This window comes from Ornithorhynchus anatinus, chromosome X2 (genome assembly GCF_004115215.2).
Source record: "Ornithorhynchus anatinus isolate Pmale09 chromosome X2, mOrnAna1.pri.v4, whole genome shotgun sequence".
Lineage (NCBI taxonomy): Eukaryota > Metazoa > Chordata > Mammalia > Monotremata > Ornithorhynchidae > Ornithorhynchus > Ornithorhynchus anatinus.
The window spans coordinates 6490678-6513505 of record NC_041750.1 but is presented as its reverse complement, the minus strand read 5'-3'; the positions used below and the strand labels follow the sequence as shown (position 1 = coordinate 6513505).

General features: G+C 54.4%; 1 protein-coding gene and 1 non-coding gene across 5 annotated transcripts in view; both read left to right on the top strand.

Moving 5' to 3' along the window:
* Positions 1–20541, top strand: part of TEX264 (testis expressed 264, ER-phagy receptor) — a 59158-nt gene extending 38617 nt beyond the window's left edge. For all 4 annotated transcript variants that reach the window (XM_007673113.3, XM_007673112.3, XM_007673114.4 and 1 more), the window contains exons 5-6: positions 11776–11938; positions 19926–20541. In XM_007673113.3, coding sequence (XP_007671303.1) covers positions 11776–11938; positions 19926–20239 — 477 coding nt within the window. In that variant the 3' untranslated portion in view covers positions 20240–20541. The remainder of the gene's footprint in view (positions 1–11775; positions 11939–19925) is intronic.
* Positions 19400–19537, top strand: LOC114807523. Its single transcript, XR_003755583.1, has one exon. It is a non-coding gene; the product is annotated as a small nucleolar RNA SNORA7 (small nucleolar RNA).
* Positions 20542–22828: the final 2287 nt, after the last annotated feature.

Genomic DNA, 22828 nt, shown 5'->3' with positions numbered 1-22828 from the left:
CCCTGGACCTGGGGCTCAGGGGTCTCAATCGCCCTCCAGCCCCAGGCGGCCGCCGGAGCCTCCGTGAGACATTTCTCTTGTTTAATAGTGCTGCTGGTGGTGTGAAGCTCAGCCTGTCACCGGGGATCTGCGTGCTGTTGTTCTGAAGGCTGTCTCGGTGCAAGGAAGGGAGGGAGCAGCCGTAGAGATCACAGTTTAATGCCTTGGCAGAAAAATAGCATCCACAGCAGCCTACGAATGGGGCAGCCGCTTCTCGGGGACTCTGGGTAATCTCTCCGCAGGAAGGGCCGGGTGCCCCAGGGAGTTGACTGTGACCACACACAAATGAGCTCTCCCACCAGGGATTGTTTCAAGGTCCACGCCAGCACAGTCTGCCCCCAAGTCCCTTTCCTTGCTGTTAACTTCAAAAGGTGACTGAGGGAACGGGAGTCCTGAATCTAGTGAAACTGTGGGAAATCTTCCACCTTGGAATTTTTCTGGGAATGAGTGGGATGCCATCATTAGGGAGAGGATGCTGGGCAATCTGGCTCCCATTTCTGATTTCACCGGATGCAACCATTAGCCAAATACATTGTCCTGAACAGGCTGGTCATCACAGTCACTTCAGTTCCATTCCTGGCTTGGAGATGCCTCTGGGAATCTTCTTTGCAATCACATGGCCCCCAGAGTGGATGAGAATAGACTTGGATGCCCAAGGGAGGTGTTCTGTGGCTAGTCTTTGATCAATTCCCCAGGCCCTCCTGCTCCCCCTGCGAGGGAGGTTACGGGCGGGCCCCTGTGGAAGAGGAACTGAGAGGTCCCACTCAGGCAAGGGCTTCCGACAGAAAGGAAACGGCCGACTTTGGGACATCCCAAGGACACAGTCCCAATGGTAGCAGACTCAGGGCCTCTGTTTGGAGGAACCGGGACACTCAAGGAAAGGGAGAGTTGGAGAGGGACAGGCATCATCGGGAAACCATGGCCTAGGGGATAGAGCATGGGCCTGGGAGTCAGAAGGACCTGGGTTCTAATCCCGGCTCCACTCCGGGTCTGCTCTGTGACCTTGGGCCAGTCACTTCACTTCTCTGTGCCTCCGTTACCTCATCTGTGAAACAGGGATTAAGACTGTGAGCCCCATGTGGTACAGGGACTGTGTCCAACCTGATTAACTTGCATCTACTCCAGCACTTAGAACGGTGCTGGCACATAGTAAGCACTTAACAAATACCATAAATATTATTATTACTATTGATTGGTTGGGGAATCTCAACAAAATTCCCTTCATCCCTAAAGTTGCCATTCCATCCCCAGTCAAAAGTATGGCCCTGCTGCTCGTCTTTTTCCGTGCCACCCGCCCCTCCCCCAGCAAGCCCCAGCCAGTGGAGAGCCATGTGCTGGTGTCCTTGGTGGCTACCTGGGCTACTTTCTGCCTACTTCAGAGGGCCAAGTGGAAGGGGAAAGCAGCGGGCCCCTGATTGGTCTCTTCCTCCCCTGCTGCTTTTCCAATAAGTGTTTCAGCTTCATAGACCCGGAAACACGGTGCTTGAGGCCCCAGCTCCCGTAGCACGGGGCAGATGGCCAGTGCACTAGAGAACTAGGGGCCACGGTGACTCATGCTGATGGCCGTAGGGCTAGGCTGGGATGCCTCTGTCCTCTATTTGATTCTATCTCTCTCTCGCCAGAGGAACAGGAGGCTCAGTGCTTCCCCTGCTTGGTGCCTCTGTTTCCTCGCTTGAGCAGAGAGGAGGGCAGGTGCTGTCCTGAAGAGGGACAACTCTATTGGATTGCACTTTCCCAAGCGCTTAGTACAGTACTCTGCACACAGTAAGCGCTCGATGCCATTGATCGAGCAGGGTGGAAGTTGACTCCTTGGGTTGCCCAAGATGAAGAGTAGAAGGCAAACTCCCATTCCTTTCCCTCATCTCCCCTCTAGGGTCCAGTGCGCCAGCAGAACACGGGATTTTGCTGCCTTCCTTGCTCCCTCACCATGCCCCCGCCTTGGGTGTACATTTTGACAGGGCCCAGCTTGTGTTTTAATGACTTCAGGTTGAGCTGTAAATGAAATTTTAATTAGCTTGATCCCTTGCTCCGACAATTAAAGACAGCCCCTGGGTTGGAGGGGAGAGCGGGGCCGGGGTGATGGGGTGGAGAAGAAAGGTGAACTATCCGGCCCCCCGGGGGCCATGTAATCCAGCGAGGCGGGCAGATGAGGGAAGGAGGGGGGCAGTGGGCGCTAGGTGGCTCCACGCACAACGTGTTTGAATGCGTGTCTGGAATGTCTTTGGGGATCAAGAGAAAAGCGGGGGAAGGGCTGCGGCATGCCAGACCCTGTGTTTTCTCTCTTGATCCCTCCTCGGTCTTCCTCACTCATCTGTTCTCCCCGGTGATTTGAGATGGAGGCGACGGGAAGGATGGAGGTTGCAGTTTCCATGGCAACTGGGCTGTCCGTAGCTAACCAGCTTCAGAGCTCAGGCTCTCCAGAGGAGGCAGATGTGCCTAGCAGTCTGTGTGCTGCTTCCCGCCTGGCCTGAAGAGAGCGGGAAGGAGTGGAAGGTGGGACAGAGGTGGAAGGACGGCCCAGCACAGCTCTCTGTCTCCTGCGGTCTAAGGCGGTGGATGGGTTGGGTTTGGGGAGTATTGGCGGGTGATCTCCTTCCCATCGGCCCTATCCTGTGGGGTCTGAGTGGGTGGTGGGGCTAGACCAGGGGTGTCTTAGGGAGGGGTGAGGCCCCGTCCCCCTTCGGTGAGGTTTAAGGAACTAAACACGATGCTCACTGCTGGTTCCCATGGGAGACCACCAGGAGATCATCGCAAGCAGAATCACTCTAACTCCCTCAGCCGTTGGAGCGATCCCAGGCAATTGGTCGGACTGGTCGGTGGGATTCGTTTGGCCTTTTAGAGCAGCGGCCTCTCCGTGCCAGCTCCAGCCCGGCTACCGGCTGTGGGGCAGCCAGCCAGCCAGCTGGTGGGCCTTGCCCACTTACTGCCCTTTTGGCCAGCTGGAGGCTCAGAGTTAGGCTAGAACCCTATAAACACTGTGAAGGTCAGTTCTTAATTGGGTGCTGGAGGATTCAGTGGCAGCCATGGCTTTTGGACAGTTTCCCTGCACCATATAGAATAGGTGATTGTATAAGAGAAGCAGCGTGGCTCAGTGGAAAGAGCACGGGCTTTGGAGTCAGGGCTCATGAGTTCGAATCCCAGCTCTGCCACTTGTCGGCTGTGTGACTGTGGGCAAGTCACTTAACTTCTCTGTGCCTCAGTTCCCTCATCTGTAAAATGGGGATTAAGACTGTGAGCCCCACGTGGGACAACCTGATTCCCCTGTGTCTACCCCAGCGCTTAGAACAGTGCTCGGCACATAGTAAGCGCTTAACAAATACCAACATTATTATTATAAGACAGAGGGTGGTGACCAGCTGTTGTCCTTCTCCATTGAGCCCAGAACAAAGCGGAATTAGTTTCAACTGCAGCCTGAGGGATTTAGGTTGGACTCGAGTTTTAAGTTGTGTGAGAAAAGTAATGTTCATTAGAGGAACAGATGATTAAAGACAGTGGACAGCAGAATTGAGTGTCACTCCACCAGCTACTCACACATACACAAAGCAAAAAACTGGAACAGAGCACCAGTGCTAGGAGAAGGTAAGAGCTTGAATCTCTCTTACTTTCTCCTTAGTTACCATTCTGGACTAGACTTCCCAACACCACAACCAATCGGTCAATCTTATTTATTGAGCATGTATTGTGTGCAGAACACTGTACTAAGCACTTGGGAGACTACCATATGACAGAGTTGGTAGACCCATTCCCTGCCCACAGCAAGTTTACCATCTTGAGGGGGAGACAGTGGGTTTCCGCTTCCGACTGTGACGGCGGCCTGGGAGACAAGTGCGGCGGAGGAAAGGCTGGCTGTTGACCCTCCTTTCCCAGGATTTAGCCCGCTCCCACACCCCCTTCTGATGCTGCCCAGGGAAGCGGGCAGTCACTTGGGCAAGAGGGAGAGGAGAGGGACGGGAATCATCCCCCCCGGTTGGCCATTTTGGCTGTAGATCTGCTACTATTCTACTATTACCCTTATCACTAATCAATCAGTCAATGCTATTTATTGAGCACTTACCGTGTGCAGAGCACTGTAGTAAGCATTTGGGAGAGTACAATGCAAAGAGATAGTAGACCCTTTCACTGCCCACAAGGACCTTACAGTCTAGAGAAGCAGCGTGGCTCAGTGGAAAGAGCACGGGCTTGGGAGTCAGAGGTCATGGGTTCTAATCCCGGCTCCACCACTTGTCAGCTGTGTGACTTTGGGCAAGTCACTTCACTTCTGTGAGCCTCAGGTACCTCATCTGTAAAATGGAGATCAAGACTGCGAGCCGCAGATGGGACAACCTGATCGCCTTGTATCCCCCCAGCGCTTAGAACAGTGCTCTGCACATAGTAAGTGCTTAACAAATGCCATCATTATTTATTATTATTAAAGGGGGAGATAGACAATATAAATTAAATTATGGATATCTACATTTTAATGTCCTCCTCTCCTTATAGACTGTCGCAACTATCCGACTCTGGTTGTACTGTACTTGCCCAGGTGCTTAGTATAGTGCTCTGCACACAGGAAGCACGCAATGAATACCACTGCTTGATTAACTGATTGACCTGCTTCTCCAGAAGACAGGTCTGCAGCAGGCAGCAGGTCTACAGGTGAGGATGGAGAGGAAGAGAGAGAGGCGCGTACCTGGTCCTTCTAGCCAATCGCTACCTGGAGCTGTCTGTAAACCAGCCAAAGACCTTGGAGACAGGGTAACAGAAACCCTGTTTCATTTTTGAGATCTATAAATGGAAGGACAGACTGACAGCGTCGTCTGAGGGACAAGGCCATCCTCCTTCCTTCAACCGTCCATTAGCCCACTTTTCCCCTCCCTGTGGAAGGCCGAAGGGATCAAATCACAGTCTAGCTCTCCCTGAGTGACAAGACTGACCCCTTTTGTACTCTGTAGTCAGGCAAGGAAGCAGGCGACAGAGCACAGTTTGACCTTTGCCAGCTCCTTAGGGGATAAATGTATAGCTGAGGCACCAAAGATGGAAGGTAGCCTCCAGTGAGGTGCCTGATTCGGGAGCTTGACTGCGTTGGATCTATCCCGGTGCCTAGCTCATAGTACGCACTTAACAAAGACCAGAATTATTATTATCAGCTGCATTATTATTATTATTATTAGGGAAAACACTGGAATTGCTGCCATGGAAGCTGTTGGCATTTCTTCCTCTGGGGGTCTTATCTGGCTAGGGTGGTTTAGGTTTTGCCTGGAAGGCAGAGGGATGGACCCGCTGAGCTCTAAAAGGTTGCACGGAGCCCAGAGATTCCCATGCTCCATGCTCAACTGCGGTCCTTCTCGGGCCATCAAAGCATCTGCAGCGGGTTTCTAAAACTCCCCAAGCCTCATTTCCCCAAAACAGGAGCTTCCTCTTCTGTCCTTAATTCAGCTTTCCACCTTTGTCAGCAAACCCAACTTCTCCCAGGAGGAGGGGCATCAGGTGCTCATCAACAGTAACTTGCCTGTCACGCTGCTGTGCTTTTCTCATTTCCGTTGAGTGGGTTTTCCCCCTCAGGGCAGGGCCCTCACCCCTCCCACACTTCCTGCCTTATAGAGTCCCATCTTGGGCTTGGAACACATCAGAGAGGTCCTGTGTGCTGTGGTGCCGCCACACAACTGGACGTATGAGAACATCCCTGTGCATCAGTTAGGACTGTAAGTTCCAGCAGGGGCACAGGGAGAACCACACAATACCCACTAGGCCTGGGACCCCTGTCCCCAAGGAAATCGAGTTGGGGGCTCGTGGCGTTCTGGTTGGATTTGGCCCCACGTTCTTGGGCCTGGGCCAGATCCCAGGTTTTTAGCCCGTGTGGGGTTCTCCTGCTTCTCCTTCACATCTTGGTTAGCAGCAGGCTTCGCGATTCAGGGCCGAGGGCTGGAAGGAGAAAGGCCAACACGAAGATGGAGAAGAAAAGTCCGGGAGACCCGTAAGAGGATGAGTCCTGTGTGGAGGGGAAACAAGAACGGCTGAAAGCTGAACTTAAATCCTCTGTGGGTGAAGAGGGTGCTAATAAGGATAATAATAACGATGATGATGGTGATGGCGGCATTTATTAAGTCCTTACTACCTGCTAAGCGCTGGGGTGGATACGAAGTGATGAGATCGAAAGGGGCATTTCAGCCTACCCAACTCCCGTGTTAGGCCTGCTTTCCTACTACTCTTGTGTGGCCCGGAAGCACCTAGTAGAAGGCTGTGAATGCAGTAGGTGCAGAGGAAATCTGTGCCTTTTCTCTGGAGTCTGATCCCATTTCCAGGGGTGGCATCAGAGCCAGGGTATGTGGGTGAGAAGGAATTCACTGTGAAATCAAAGTAGGGCTTTCTCCCCTAGCGTCCCAGTTCCCTACGTGACACTGTGATCCATTCCCCCTTCTCCTGGACACGCTATCCTAACTGTGGTTTCACCAATGCTGTCCTCTTCTTTCCCCAGCGCTTAGCACAGAGGGAATGGCCAATAAGCACCAGTGCATGAATGAGTGAGTGAGTGCCAAAGGATTGGGACACTAATTTCAATGACTTTCTTACTTGCAGAGAGAGATTAGGGTGTTGAGTTCCTCCCCTCCTGGGTTCTCTCAGCAGCTAGAGTAATTGCCGGAGTCTCGGAGTTAAAATAACTGGTTTGGAAGGACGTGACTTTGAGTTGGGATCTAACTGGAAGGAAGGAACGGCGACAGTGGCAGCCCTATAGGGTCCCCAGGGATCTGTTGCCAGGAACGCGTCTCTCTCAGACTAAGCCCCTTGGCGGCCAGCGGTCAGCAACCTAACCAAGAGGACTTGGAACCACGGCCAATGTTCCTGTTAGATTTGTCAGGGCAGAAATAGGAGGGAGGACACGGTGGCTCTGCTTAGCCGTGAGATGAAGAAAACAGTTTGAGTCGGAACACCCAAGCCTCCGAGGGACTCTCCCTGCGTGCTCTTTACTCTGATGTCTCCGCTTTGGTCCCTGCAAGCCTGAGGTGGGCCGGAGGCGGCCTGCTCTCTTGGGGCCTTCGCCTTTCCATCCAGCTGCTGAGGAGTTTGGCCGGCCTCTCCCAGAAACCTCCTATACATCTCTCTGACGAGCACCCCCGCCCCATAAGGGGGAGGAGGACTCATTTTCGCCATCTCTCCCGCCCTTGAAGAAAGGTGGCCTCCGATAACATCTTTGAACAATAGGACCTCAATCCCAGAGTGCCCCAGAGTTGATGAGTGAAGTCGCTGGAGTGGCTTTTCTCCGCTGTGTGCTAACTCTCCTATTCCATCTAAGTGGAGGGCTCATTTGGGAGCCTGCGCTTGCAGCGAGGGCCTGGGGCTATAAATAGCCTTGTTGTGAAGGTTGGAGTGTGAGAGTGGTGACAACAGGCAGGGGCTGCAGAGTAATCTTCTTTGCGCTCCACCAGATAATTGCTACTCATAGGAAAGAGGGTAATGGTTCACAGAGCAGGAAGGCGCTTGACCCCATGCTCGGGGTCTCTGGACAGCCGTGCTCTTTCACTCCTGTCCTGCCTCAGAGCCGCCTCCTGCCAGAACAACTTTGGTAGGGTGGAAGAGGAAAAACTGCTGCCCACGGCTTTGCCTTTGTGGCCAGGGCACCGGTGGGGGCCATTCAGGACAGCCCAGTCGGGTCCGTGTTTAAAAGGGATAGGTGCGGGAGGGGGCCATCTTCCATCCCCACAAGCTCCCCGTGTTCTCACTCTCATTCTTGCCCCAGCAAGGTCCGGCCTGCCCGAGGGCTCTCTGGGCTTCACTGGACTTGCCTGGCAGCTGACCCTGAAACCCACATTGCCTCCCAAAAGATCTACTTTCCAGCTTGCCCCCTCCCAACTTACCCAGCTGGTTTTATCTCCTCTCCCTGTCCCCAATCCCCCCTCCCTAGACCCTCCAGCTGTTCTGGCTCCCTCCTCTCTCATGGCCCCGGGCTCAAGGTTGGGGTGGGGCCCGTTTTGTCCGGCCCTTAGAAGCCGGAAGCAGTGCTGACGACGTGAGAGCGAGGAGATGGGGACAGGCACGCCACCAGATGAGGAGCCAAAGAGGTGGCAGAGCTGGAACAGAGTCCAAACATTGGATTCTTCTTTCTCCCTTCCCCTTCCAGCTCACCAGGGCTTGGCATGTCTGCTGCCAGGAGGGTTACTCCACCTCTTCTCAGAACGGTCGTGACCCTCTGTACCCACTCTTGGGGTGCCGGGAGTGCTCCCAGGCAGTGACAGAGGGATGCAGTTAGCTCAACTGGAACAAGGCTCTTGGGTTCTATCAATCAGTGGTACTTACTGCATGCCTACTCAGAGCAAAGCATCAAATATTGTACTTTTCCAAGTGGTCGGTACAGTGCTCTGCACACACTAAGTGCTCGGTAAATTCCATTGATTGATTCAGCGGAGGCAAGATGGACATTCCCTGCCGCAAGGAGCTTACAATTTAATTGGGGAGGCAGATAGACACGACGCGTATTTACAAACAGTGGGAGGGAAGGGAAAGGGTGGGAGGATATAACAGGAAATAGGACAACTCTATCAGGATGGCATCACAGGAGATAGTACAACTGCATCAGGGTGAAATAACTGAATAAATTATGGAATATCCAAATAAAAATATACGTCTGTTCTAACTACAGGATTGAAACATGCAAGTGCCGAGGGTGGCTGTTGGGTTGATTGGACTGGAGTGTTGTGAATTAATCAGAGAAGGCTTCCTGGAGGAGGTGGGATTTTTTTTAGGAGGGCTTTGAAAATGTGAGCTGTGGCCTGGCGGATTTGGTGGAAGGCAGGGAGCTTCAAGCCAGGGAAACAGTGTGAGCGAGGGGTCGAGGGTGAAGAATTTGTTTGGGGAGCAGCGTGGCTCAGTGGAAAGAGCCCGGGCTTGGGAGTCAGAGGTCATGGGTTTGAATCCTGGCTCCGCCACTTATCAGCTGTGTGACTGTGGGCAAGTCACTTCACTTCTCTGGGCCTCAGTTCCCTCATCTGTAAAATGGGAATTAAGACTGTGAGCCTCATGTGGGACAACTTGATTACCCTGTATTCAATAGTATTTATTGAGCGCTTACTATGTGCAGAGCACTGTACTAAGCGCTTGGGATGAACAAGTCGGCAACAGATAGAGACAGTCCCTGCCGTTTGACGGGCTTACAGTCTAATCGGGGGAGACGGACAGACAAGAACAATGGCACTAAACAGCGTCAAGGGGAAGAACATCTCGTAAAAACCGATGGCAACTAAATAGAATCAAGGCGATGTACAATTCATTAACAAAATAAATAGGGTAACGAAAATATATACAGTTGAGCGGACAAGTACAGTGCTGTGGGGATGGGAAGGGAGAGGTGGAGGAGCAGAGGGAAAAGGGGAAAATGAGGCTTAAGCTGTGGAGAGGTAAAGGGGGGATGGCAGAGGGAGTAGAGGGGGAAGAGGAGCTCAGTCTGGGAACGCCTCTTGGAGGAGGTGATTTTTAAGTAAGGTTTTGAAGAGGGAAAGAGAATCAGTTTGGCGGAGGTGAGGAGGGAGGGCGTTCCAGGACCGCGGGAGGACGTGACCCGGGGGTCGACGGCGGGATAGGCGAGACCGAGGGACGGTGAGGAGGTGGGCGGCAGAGGAGTGGAGCGTGCGGGGTGGGCGGTAGAAAGAGAGAAGGGAGGAGAGGTAGGAAGGGGCAAGGTGATGGAGAGCCTTGAAGCCTAGAGTGAGGAGTTTTTGTTTGGAGCGGAGGTCGATAGGCAACCACTGGAGTTGTTTAAGAAGGGGAGTGACATGTCCAGATCGTTTCTGCAGGAAGATGAGCCGGGCAGCGGAGTGAAGAATAGACCGGAGCGGGGCGAGAGAGGAGGAAGGGAGGTCAGAGAGAAGGCTGACACAGTAGTCTAGCCGGGATATAACGAGAGCCCGTAATAGTAAGGTAGCCGTTTGGGTGGAGAGGAAAGGGCAGATCTTGGCGATATTGTAGAGGTGAAACCGGCAGGTCTTGGTGACGGATAGGATGTGTGGGGTGAACGAGAGGGACGAGTCAAGGATGACGCCGAGATTGCGGGCCTGCGGGACGGGAAGGGTGGTCGTGCCATCCACGGTGATAGAGAAGTCTGGGAGCGGACCGGGTTTGGGAGGGAAGATGAGGAGCTCAGTCTTGCTCATGTTGAGTTTTAGGTGGCGGGCCGACATCCAGGTGGAGACGTCCCGGAGGCAGGAGGAGATGCGAGCCTGAAGGGAGGGGGAGAGGACAGGGGCGGAGATGTAGATCTGCGTGTCATCTGCGTAGAGATGGTAGTCAAACCCTGTATCTTCCCCAGCGCTTAGAACAGTGCTCTGCACATAGTAAGTGCTTAACAAATACCAATATTATTATTATTATTATTATTATTATTATTAATCTGGATGAAGATACGATTGGAAAACGAGCTAGATGGGACTATGGAGTGAAGGGTCAGTGGAGAGCCTTGAAGCTAATTGCGAGGAGTTTTTTGTTGCTGCAGAGGAAGATGGGGAGCACTGCGGGGGGAGGGGGTTGAGGAGTGGAGAGATGACGACACTTCAAGTTAGATGATCCATCAGCCGTGACTGAAAGGGAAGAGGCCAGAGGCAGAAAGACCATTGAAGAGACTCATATAGTAATCTAACTGTGGGATAGCAAGAGGTTGGACTGAGTGGTAACTAGCTGTTTGTTTGGGTGGAGAGGAAGGGGCGGATCCGGGCAATGCCGTGGAAGAGGAGCCAGCCGAATTTGGCAGTTGATCAATTAATCAATCAATCACTGGTATTTATTGAGTGCTCGTTGTTTGCAGAGCACCGTACTAAGCGCTTGAGAGCCAAAAGGAAGTGAGGAGTCAAGGGTGATACAAGGTTGTGAGCTTTTGGGACCAGGAAGTAGAGGTGTTTAGATTTGGTGTTGATTTTTAGCTCTTTTATAGCCCCCCCACCCGCAACCTCCCAATCAATCCTGGACGACGGTCCATTCCGGCCTCCGGGGTTGAGGTTGCGCGGCTTCTTTCCCGAGACAAACTAAAGGGGGATGGCATGGTGAACCTGGCCTTTCCAGAAGCCCCACTGTCCTGGCGATATCCTGTGCCCACAAGCCCAGGGAGAGGGAGGATTCACCCAGAAGTCCTCTTTGGTCTCCGTATTGAGGGTTATTGGGAATCTCAGGTGACCCATAGTGAATGTCAGCCTCCTCTGGTCCTGCTTCTAGGGCCTCTACAACTAAACCAATGAACATCCATTAAGAAAGTGTGAAGTGCTCCCTCGGGGGAGAGAGTACCAGTAGAGAAACAGGCTCCCACTGGTGCCTGTTCTCCAAACCAGAGGGCTGTCCCTAAGGGTTTCCATCCTCATCCCCAGAGAACCCACTAAGGCAGTCAAAGGCTCCCAGCTGGCAGGATTGGCCACACTCTCCCTCCTTGAGGACTCAATGAGGACAGTGGGTAGCTCAGAGTGTCTTCCTTACAAGAACAGCAGTAATTAGCTGAGCAGGTGGAGTCGGTGGGGTAGCAGAATGAGACTTCCTTCACAGAGCCTCAGCTGCTCCCGAAATGCCGTGCACTGTGTTTCCCTGTAGGGAAAGGGCATGCTGGAAGACAGTAAGGACGATGCCAAGAAGTGGGACATGTCCCTTGGGAGAGGAACAGCTGGAAGCTCTGGAAATGACTGGGGCAGAAGGGGGCGGAGGTGGAGGTTTGTGGGGAGGAGCCCCCAGGGCTCAGGCAGAGAGCCAAACTGGGTGTGTGATGCCCTGCCCGTGTTCTCGTTTCCTCAGGAACGAAAACTCTGTGCCCATCCTCGACTGGAAATCTACCAGGGAGACAAAATCTACTTTGTGTGTCCGCTGGCACGCCAGGATGACTTCTACGTCCCTGAGACCAAAGAGTTGGAATGGAAGACCCGAGACACCGCTCTAGAATCCGATGACGCTCAGACAGGTAATTCCCTGCCGGACTCCTAACTGGACTCATGACCCTGGCCCGGGCCCAGCTTTGGGGTTCTGTGATGGCTTTAGCTCCGCCGGGGTTCCACCGTCAGCCAGGCAATCTTCCAGGAAGTAAAGTCATGCCAAGATAGCCGGTGAGGTACCACAGCAAGAAAAACCCAGAGCCTTGGCTCTTCCGCTTTTTTCTCCTCCCTCTGATGGGATCCAACCACCCCGTTTTCTTTTCCCTTCAGAGCCCAGCTTCCTCGGCTCTGGGGAGAAAGTACAGTTGCTTCTAAACGAGACTGACTGACCCTGCTCGCTGCCTCGGACAAAGGGCGTCCAGCTCGTGTCTGCGGCGTGTTCCGCTATTGAGAGTGAATGGTTGGGGGCGTGGGCCTGTTAGGATGTGAAGCGAGGATGGAGGCCCAGTTGCCCACTGTCCTCTTACCCTTGGGCCTGCACGGGAGAGCAGAGGAACAGGGAGCACCCGGCAAGCATAGGAACCCCGGTCAGCCTTTCTCATTTGACTCGGTTGACCCCGTCGCATGAGGAATTAAGGGCAACTTACATACCCTCCATATTTCTGACCAGCAGCAGCCAACAAATCCTAGGGTCCAAACTGTGATCTGAGAGTGGAGAAAACGGTCTCCATGAGATGTGGGAGCCCAGAGTGATGAGAACCCAGAGTGAGAGGCTCAGCTGTTTCCTGGCAACCAAAAACAAAATGGCCACTAAAGGCCAGGTGGATTAGGTTGGAGGGGCCTCCGCACCCCTCCTCCTCCTCCCTTTCTGTTGTGACCCTGATTTAACCCCGGCCTCAGTCACGCTTCCCCAGGAGCTGACAGGAAGAGGGACGCTTGGAGCAGAATCCCAAGTAGACCCAGGGGGCCTAACCCAATGCCATCCAAGAGGCTCATATTTCGACCCTTTGGAAACCTCGACCCTCAACCTCTGACCCAGACAGTGCCCCCATAGTGGAGATGGATCATCCAGAAACCAAATTAGGCAGCTGCCGTGAGGCTAGCGAGTGACTGGAGGAGCGGGGCGCTAGGAGCCGTCTAATGTGACCTCGACTGGGGGGGTCTTCACTAGAGACCCAGCCCCAAAAGAGCCCCCAGTCCTCATCTACCCATTCTGGAGTCGCCAAGGTCACTAGAGACTGGGAGGGGGTTAGCCGAGGAAGACTGAAAGGCAACGGCTTCCTCCCCAGAGGACTCTGTCAATCACAATTAGCTTTGTTTGCCTCTTAATTACCTCTTCCGGGCACAGTCAGGGTCAGTAGAGCCCTTGCCCCAGTCTAGCATTCTGAAGTCGTGCCCCTGCCGTGAGCAGAGGAAGCCACGCAAGGTCAGAGCAGGCCTTAAGCCGTTCTCAGGAGAGTGAGAAAATTATGGGGGGGCACGGGGAGGCGGGGGAGGGCCTGGGATGAGCTGTGACCTCCCTTTCTGGGGGATTGGACAGAACAGGAAGGAGCCTGTTCTTTTAGAACTTGTAAGGAACAGCCTCTGTCCTTAGCAGCCTCCAGGGGAGGCAGAGCCACCACTTAGTGGCCTGGAGAGGCTGGTGCCCCCACCTTTCTCAGAGCTCTCCCCAAATCCTCAGGGCACCCTGGCCCCCCATCAACCCATTCTTTCCTCTCGAGCTCCCCGTCGCTCTCCATCAGCCCTGCCCGAGAGCCCTTGCCCTCGGCAGCGTGGGTGCCGGGTCCGCCCTCCCTCTCTCCCGCTCTCAGGGCCGATCCGGCTCCTTCCAGGGTCAGCGAGACCCCGGCTCTGGATTTTCGCCTGCCAGGTGCGGACCGCCCGCCCAGCGTCGTGTGGCGGGCGGCCGCCCAGGCTGCCTGCGGCTTGGCCTGCCCCTGCCTGGATCCTGCTGGTTGTGGGGCGGGAGGTGAAAGGGTGTGATTAGCTGCATCTCGCCTGTTATTACATTGATGTATTATTTAGCGGGAGAGGAGATGAATATTTGATCGTACCGTGAGCCCAGCTGGGGGGAGAGGGCTAAGGCACAGGGGGCGGGGGGGAGAGGAAGAGGGGGAAGGCAACGACTGCTTCTCCCACAGCAGTAGGAGCCCCAAAGAGGCCCGGGGAACTGAAGAGGAAGATGTCTTCCTCCGTCCCTCCGGGGGGCTATGGCTACTTGAATGTGCTCCTACAGCTATTGTAATAGGAAGCAGAGAGCTCCCCTACTGCTTGCCTATCCCCTTCAGCAAATGAGCCAGATGCATATGGCGGGGGGGCAGCCCTGGAGGGGTGGATTGAGCAACAGTTTGGTATAACGAAGCGGGCACGGAAGGCATAACAATTAACGGGGAGCTCTCAAGACCCAGAAGGGCATTTTGAGGTAATCCCCCAGGTGATTTCTTTCTCTTTTTCTTTCTTTTTCCGGTATCTGTTAGGCACTTACTATGTGCCAGGCACTGTAGTGAGCGCTGAGGTAGATCCAAGTTAATCAGGTTGGACACAGTCCCTGTCCCACATGGGGCACTCAGTCTTAATCCCCATTTTACATTTGAGGTAACTGAGGTCCAAAGAAGTGAAGTCACTGGCCCAAGGTCACCCCTCAGACACATGGAGGAGCTGGGATTAGAATCCAGGTCCTTGTGACTCCCAGACCCATGGTCTATCCACTAGGTCCTGCTGCTGCTTCTAAGCCAAGTGTGTGTGCGGTCAGGGACCACCCATGAGACCCTAGTATAGATGAGGTTGTTCAGACTTGTTCAGCCTGACAGGAAGTCACTGGCTAAGCGGGAAAGACCAGCTCCCAGGGCAAAGCATCGTCTCACCCTTGGATGACAACCCGAGATATTGGAGCCAGGACTAAGGGGCCAGAGTCCTGGAACAATGGGACTGGCTGGCTAAGCAGCCACCTCCACAGAATGACAGAGACGCCTTTCGGCCCTTGGCCGTTTGCCTCCCTCCCCAGTGTCTCCTTTGCTCCCTCCCCGGGCTCTGACCCTTAGAGGGGAAGGGATGAAGGCTCATCTGTGGTAGCAAAGGAGAGAGGCCGCTGGGTAGCAGACGTCAGGGCCCAGACCGTTTGCCCGTTGATGAGTCAGAAAAGTCCGATCGACCCAGGGGCTTCTTCCCCAGGTCAAGCCTAAGATAGGTATCCATCTCCCTCTGGACCAGCAGCTGGCAAAGAGGAGAAGAACTGATGGAGGAGCTCACAGGGGGCCTCCATGACCAGGAAGGGAGCTCAGCCCAAGGGAGTTATCGGGTGGCTTAAAGTATCCTGTCTAAATGAACCTGGAAGGGATCGGGGGCTCGACCCCATCTCCACCAAACCCTGACCTTGGTGCTCATCCCCCAAGAGTCCACTTCCTTAACTCCGCACTGTTCTTTACCAAATGTCTCCAATTCTCCATTCCTGGCTTTCTGGTTTCCGACCTTTGGTCTTCAGTTCTCCTTGAACTTTTTGCTCCTGGGGCCTCCTCCCCTCCTTAGGAGCCAAATTGAGCCTGGACGCCATGGTGCCATGACCTCAGCTGAGACTTCCCTGGCCTGGGAGCTGGGTGTGGGGGTGGGGGGGGTGAGAGGGGTGGGCCCAGGAGGTGGGCGGCTGGAAAACAGCCAACTTCCCCTGGCACTCGGGTCTCAGGAGAGCCGGTGCAGTGGAAGCAGGGAGGGAAGGACATGACAGTTTAATGGGGCTGGAGAAAAATGCTGCTCCTCCTCCGCTTCTCTCCAAATGCTCCCATTTATCCAGTTCCAAGAACAGCCACTCGTCCGTCCGTTCTCCCAGGCTTGGGGGTTGGAGAATGGTGGGGAAGGGCAAAGGAGGTTAATTGTTATTTAAAGAGATAGGGGTTGAAGCCAAAGAATAGGCATCCTATGGTGTGCAACTGCGACTGGGTCCAGCTCTGGGAGAGGTTGCCTTCTGGTCGATCCCCAGAGACAGAGGAGGAGGTGGGGATGGGAGGCCCGGCCCAGCAGAAATGCCGCCTCAGCCCCTCGACCTAGCTGGGGCTCAGCGTCCCCTCTCCTTTTCCCCCAGTCCAGCCTCCCAGTGGCCTCCGGCAGCTGAGGTTCACCTTGGCTGACACGTCCGGTTACCCTCTTCTTCCCCTGGCCTCCCCAGCTGCCACCCCGGGATGGGGCCGTTGGCTTGTGCGTCAGCCCCTGGGCACTGTTCAGGCCAAGCCCATCAAGGGGAAGATCCTACAGAGAGCCAGGGAGTGAGGGATGTGGAATCAGAGGGAGCTCTTGGGTGGCAGGGGCCTTAGAAGTAGTGCCTCCTGGGAAAGCCACGGCCAAACCTCCCTCTGGTGGTGTGGCCTGAGCCCAGCCTGGGCAATCAGTGCCCTACTGCCTGCCTGGCTTCCAGGCCATTCTTCACTTCTCTGCCTCTGCCTAGAAAGCTGATGGGGAGGACAGAAGGGGCAAGGGAGGCCGAAGCTGGCCGCCCAGCTGAGGCTGCTCCTTTCAGAGGGGACAGCCTGGGGACTCAGCATGGAGGCCCAGCATGGGTGACTGAGGCCAGGGGCAGGGGAGAGCCTCCAGGCGGAGAGGAATGGATTTAAGAGGTTGGGATGGGGGCTTTGTGCAGCTTCCCTAGCCCCAGATCGGAGTAGCTTTCTCGAAAGTGTCAGCTGCCTAATTCCTTCTGGGTACAAAGCAGGTTTTGCACCCAGCTTTGGGGAGCATGATCTCGGGGCAGAGGGGGGCCTCCTTGCCCTGTTCTCTTCCATCCCCCTCTCTGGGCTGCAGCTGGAAGTCATATGGGAAGGGAGTGGATGGGATCACCTTCCCACACAGGCAGACTCCCCCTGACTAGAGTCAGGTTTCCCACATCGCTCAGAAACTAGACCAAAATGCCAACTGTCCCCAGCTGTGCTCTGGCTTGGGTCTCTGTCACCATGGAGACGTAGAGGCAGGAAAGTGGCTCGCTCACCTCTCACCTTCCCCAAAACCATGGTTTCCTCAGCACTGCAGCGGGTGACCATCTCCACCTCCCGTGTGCCTGGATCCCCGCGGGGTAGTTGGCCCAGGAGGGCGAGGACAAAACTCAGAGAGTGAGGGGAGCTGGGCTCCTCCTTCCACCCACCATTTCTCCCTTTTACCTCAACCAGTTTACAACCCCGACATGAAAGAAGGCAAAAGTGTCTGAGCGGTGAGAGTCTGGGACAGGCGCCGGTTGGGAAGCAGGAATTGAGGGATGGCTCCTGGTGGTCCCACTCTAATTTGCCAGGCTGGGTCCCTGCTCTGGGCCTCCATTTCATCGGCTACCTAGCTCCAGTACTTGGTTCCAGTCAGAAGAGTGATGGTGACAGCCCGGTAGCCTAGAAGATGGTCCCAGGGAATAATAATAATAATAATAATGGTACTTGTTAAGCGCTTACTATGTGCCAAGCACTGTTCTAAGCATGTGGCGTAGATACAAATTAATCAGGTTGGACACAGTCCCTGTCCCATATGGGGCTCACTCTCCTAATCCCCATTTAACAGGTGAGTAACTGAGGCCCAGAGAAATTAAGTGACTTACTCAAAGTCACACAGCAGACGTGGTGGAGCTGGGGAACATTCCAGCCTTACCCCGGGGAAGTAGGGCAGCACTTGGAGGTGCCCCTTTTCACTCACACTGGAGAAATGGAAGCTGGATGAGGGGAGAGGGTCCCTTACATTGCCCCCACTCTCTCCTTCTCCCCTCCCTTCCCTTCAGCCAGACTCGCCATCATCTTATCCCGTTTGTTCCCATCTGCACAAGTGTCAGTGGCTGCTAAATGGAATGGGCGTGAACTGGGCTTTATGACTATTGACCTGGCTTTGCCAAGGAGAGAACAAGGGGAGGAAGGCAAGAATCGGGGGTGGGGGGAGGGGGGCTCTTAAAGGAGCTCAAGTCATTCTTGCTCCCAAAAGCCCAGGTAGCACTAAATGGGGCCCTTGGAATTGAGTTGGGGCAACTCAGCCTGCAGCGTTAGGGGCCTTTGGAGATAGAGCTGAGTGGGGGACAGGGGCACAGTTAACAACACTGGTGATGGTGGTGGGACTGAATGCTCAGTCCAGAAAGAGAAGCTGTGACCCCTTCCTGGCTGCCTCAATCCTAAAATGGCCAGCTGCCCTCTCGGCTCGATCCTGTTCTTGCCCCCATCGCCCGGGTCCTGTCAGTCATGGGGAGGCAGCAGGAGGAGGTGGCAGTTTCCCTCATTCGGGTGAGAAAACCAAGGTCCCGGGGAAAAGGAGTTGCCAGTGGCTGGAGTTGCGTGTCGCTCTATCAGTGAGTGACAGGACTGGAGACTGAGGCCGGGGCCCCCAGCCCCTTTCCTCAGCCCTTCTTTAGACGGTAAGCTCCCCACCAGCAGGGATCGCGTCGACCGGCTCTGCGGTATTGTACTCTCCCAAGTGCTCAGTACAGTGCTCTGCACCCGGTACTCGGTACCATGCTCTGCACACAGTAAGTGCTCAGTAAATGCCGTCGATTGCTTGACCCATTCTCCAGCCCCATTGGCCAGCCTACTTTGGAGGAGCTGCCTTAATCTGACTTCCATCGCCCAACACCTGCAGGGAGGTAGGCTCCTTGGCTAACTGATGCCACCTAGCTGCTACCTCCTTTCCTGCCCAGAGCCCCCCGCTGAGCCCACCCGATGCCACTGACATTCCGTGATCCTGCGGATCTCCTCGGTGGAGCAAGCTTAGTCCCTCAGGTTCTCCAAAGAACAGTCCCTTTACCCAGAGAGAGACGACAGATCCACAAGAACGTTGGACAAAAGCCCAGACTTCCTCCCGCCCGGTGGCAGCTCTTGGGAGTCTGGACTGCCTCTGGGGTGTGGCCAAGAACCCCCCAGTTTTTAGAGGGACCACGCTGAGGCTATCGGCCCAGGACGGGAGGTGACTCTGAGCTGGATCCGTGGTCCGAGCCTCCCTGCTCCAGCCCGGTTCAGCTTGGCTTCTGGAGGACGTCACAGTGAATGGCGGCTTTAAGCTCCACCCAGGCCTCCTCCCCTGGCCTAGGGCAGAGGGTACCCTCCTACCCAAGTGGAAGGAGAGGGAGGCACTATTGTCCTCCAACCTGGGGCCAGGAAAACCATTAAGGCCGGGGCCGAGTCCACGTGCGTCAGCGGGGCCGGGGGGAGGCCAGCTAGGACCATTGTGGGAGTGCAGGGAGCCGCGGCTAATGCCGTGAAGCCACAGAGTGCGAGTAGAGCTGCGGGCTTTCCTGCCTTTGTGCAGCCCATGAGTAGCCGGGGAGAGGGGGAGAAGGGGCAGGCGGGCAGGTGGGAGACTTGGCAGGGTGACCTCCAGCGTGGGGAATACTTAGGAAAATGCCCCCGAGGGTCTGTTGGACCAAAGAGGACAGTTTTGGAGGGGTGGCTGGCAGTGGAGGGGTTGTTCCGGGTAGGCAAGGGGCTTGGGGGAGGACCCTGCTATGGGAACTCCTGGAGAAGCGACTCCAACTCCCTCTAGACGGGAAGCGCTTTGTGGGCAGAGAACATGTCTATCATGGCTGTTAAATTGTACTCTCCCAAGCATTTCCCCTCTCAGGGTCGCACCTGGAGAGTTTCCGGTACTCTACCAGTCTCGACTATGGGAGGGACAGTCGAGCAGAGGCCTACCCATTCCATTCCTAGCTTGGGCGGTGGCTAGCGAGCGGGAGGCAATCTGCTACAGGTCAAAACTCCCCCGTGCTGGACAGCAGCAGCACGGGAGAGAGTCGAGGGCGGAGACTCGAGTTTACTGCGCGGAAGGAGGCGATGGTAAATCGCTTCCCTATTTTCACCAAGAAGACTCTACGGATACACTACCAGAACGATTGCAGAAGGAGATGGGCCATACTGGGAGAGGTGTGTCCATGGCGTCGCTATGGGTCGGAGACGACCCAACCGCATAAGACAAGACAGGCTTTCAGTGCACTTAGTATAGTGCTCTGCACCCAGTAAGTGCTCAATAAATATGATTGATTGATCGATTGGTTGGGTATGGTGGCCAGTGGGAGCAGGACAAGGATGGGCCCAGGGGGAAAAGCCAACACTGACCCACCTCCCCTCTTTCCCATTGCAGGAGGCGACACCACAAGCGACACGAGCTCCGTGAGCTTGAATCTCAGTTTGGGGAGCCGCGGGACATCAACGACTACTTCCACGATATCCTCCAGCATGTTTGGCCGTGGTTGGGATGACATATTAGACAATTCCAGCGAAACCAGTTGCAGCGAGAACAGTTTCAGCGAGTCCGGCGTCAGCGGTTCCTCATTTGAGGAGCTGGATTTGGAAGTCAACGGAAACCCTGCCGAGGTGCGCTTTAGCCAACAGCCCAAGACCGCTGAGGCCAAGGAGAGCAAAGAACCTTGTACTGCCGAGAAGGGTGAAGAGTAACCGACCCTTCCCTGTCGCCCCTCAATCTATCTGTCTCCCAGGGGCTAATCAAAAAGGAATCGATCAAGTCCTACTCCCTCCACCTACCCAGGTTTTCCAAGGGCTCTGTTCATCATGTTGGTTGCCTAGAATTGCTCCCCTTGGTCTCCTCCTCAGGCAGTTTTCATGTGGGGGAAGTGATGAAAAGGAGGGCGAATCCCCAGTCTTCCTCCCCCACCTCCCCATAAGCACTTGGCTCCGTTCTCATACCATCTCATCCCTTATCTCTGATAAGATTAAAGAGAACTGTTTTATGCACCAGCCTTCACTACTCACTTTCTCTTTTTTGGACCCAGTCTTGAGCTTTCAGAGTCCAAAATCAAGTGTTGATTTTCCTGTTTCGTTTTGACACCGAACGTCAGATTCCTCCTATTCTTTGGGCAGAATCTGTAGATGTTCACCCCACTCCCAGGCTTTAGGGGCAATGGCCTTCCTCCCCCAAAGCAGTCCTCTGGAATTTAGGTCTGGACAAGATCGGGGGCTTTATGCCTCCTCCTCCTCTTCGTAACCTTCAACAGATATTTACTGAATGCATACCATTGACCAAGTAAAGGAAAGAGCCTATGTTAGAGCCACTGTCCCTATCCCCAGGGCTCTTAAATTGTAAAGCAAGAGATCAGGCAGATAAATGGTATTGACAAAAAAATGTGTAAGTATACATTTAAATAAGGACACATGATAATAATTAATAAGGCAATCGAGATAGTTAAATGCTTACTTGTGCCAAACACATACACGAGAGCACATCGCTCTATAGCTACACGTCACCGGATAAAGCAGAGTTGTGGCGGGATAGCTCGTGGACTTGTGTAGGGTCGTTATCGGCACTGACGAAGTCCTCTGTTTGTAGATTTCCAGGACCTAAGCAGATTCCGCTAGCCCAGCTACCTCCCTAGACCCGGGGAAGTCCAGAGCACCGCCCCCCACCCCCACCCCCCACCCTATAATGATCAGCTGGTTTAGTGGAGAGGGGGAACGGGTTGGTCTCTGTTCTCTTCTGCAGCCCCCCGGGAGGGGAGCTGGGTCAATGGTCAACGCAAAGGACTGGATCCATCTGGCAGGAAGAGAGCTGGGCTGGGAAGTGTCTCTCGGCTCCATAGTATCAACAGCTCCCACGGGGAGATCAATAGAAGCTCATCGCTCAGGGAACATGCAGCACTTCCAACTCACAATCCACGCTCCCCGGACATCTTGCCCAGCTGCCCTGGCTATAGCTTGCTCAGAGACGCCAGCTCACCGTGACCAGCGGGGCTAGGTAATGGTAGGATTGGTAGGGGAGGAAGGAGGATAATGGGAATCTGTTTGGGTCAGAGGGCTCTCTCATCTAAGGTTCATTTTAGATGGTGAGGAAGGTGTACCAGAAATCCCCACACCCCGATTCTTCAAGTAAATATTCTGCGTAGCAGAAAATTCCTCGATACCTCTCGGCCAGCGGTGCGCTCAAAGGCAGGCTTTCTGATCCGTTCAGGTGCCGATGTTCGGTGAGGCCCCTTCGATAACGGCCCTCTCGGCTTCCCAAGATCTACCCTGGGGACCAGTTAGAGCTTTTCCCAGGAGGCACCGTTGTGCTCACTGACGGAAATGCAATGGATTTACCTGGGCGGACTTGGAGATACCATTGGTTAGTGCTGAGCCACCAGCATAGAGATGAGGTTTATGACTCACCCACGGAGAAAGAAGTTATGGATGAGCTTACTTGTGTGCATAGTTACGAGGAGTGCCTTCATCTCATTTGGCGCTGGGTCTGTGATTGGTGTGTGTGCATGCACGTGTGCAATGCGTGCGGGCACGTGTACATGGGTGCGGGCACGTGTGCATGCACAGATGCCCCTTTGTGGGCGTTGTGAATATCCATATGTGTCTGTACCCGTGTGCTTGCGCACAGATGCTTCTGTGCTTTTGAATATCCAGTTGTATGATTATATGTATGTCCTTGTCCCCGGCTCTGAGGGTCAGTCCTAATGCATATGCTTGTCTCTGTGTAAACAGGGTGAATATCTCAACTCCTCATACATCTCCCATGTGTCTGCACTTGTACATGTGTATGAGTGTGCGTGTTGATCTTCTCCCTGCCCCTCTGGGTGTGTATCTGGCCTGTCAGTCTCTTAATATCAGGGAGTGGCTGCTGTGGATGAATAACAGAGGGGAAAAAAGAGCAGCAGGGAGAGCTGAAACTGGAAGACTGAGCGTCTGTTTCCCCAGACTTGTCTGACAGCTTCCAAGTCCTTGTCCTGCTGCCACCTAGCCTCTTATTTAGCGGTTGGGTTTTGGGTTGTTTTTTTTTATCATTTATGTTAACAGAACGGCAATGTGTTTAAGGATCCTAGGCTGGAGGGACCCAACGCTTTTGTAGTCCACACCTTCCAAGTCATCCCGTGTACAAGCTCGTGGGGGCATCTGCCCGTGGACAGATGCTCTGGTGTAGGCGAGGGCATTTGTGTGTGCGTACATTATGCTACCTGTGTGCATCCGTCAGGGCTGTGTCTGGCTCGGCTCTGTATGTTAGAGCTGTGATTGGAAACAACAGGATGAGCCAACTCTCCCAGACTT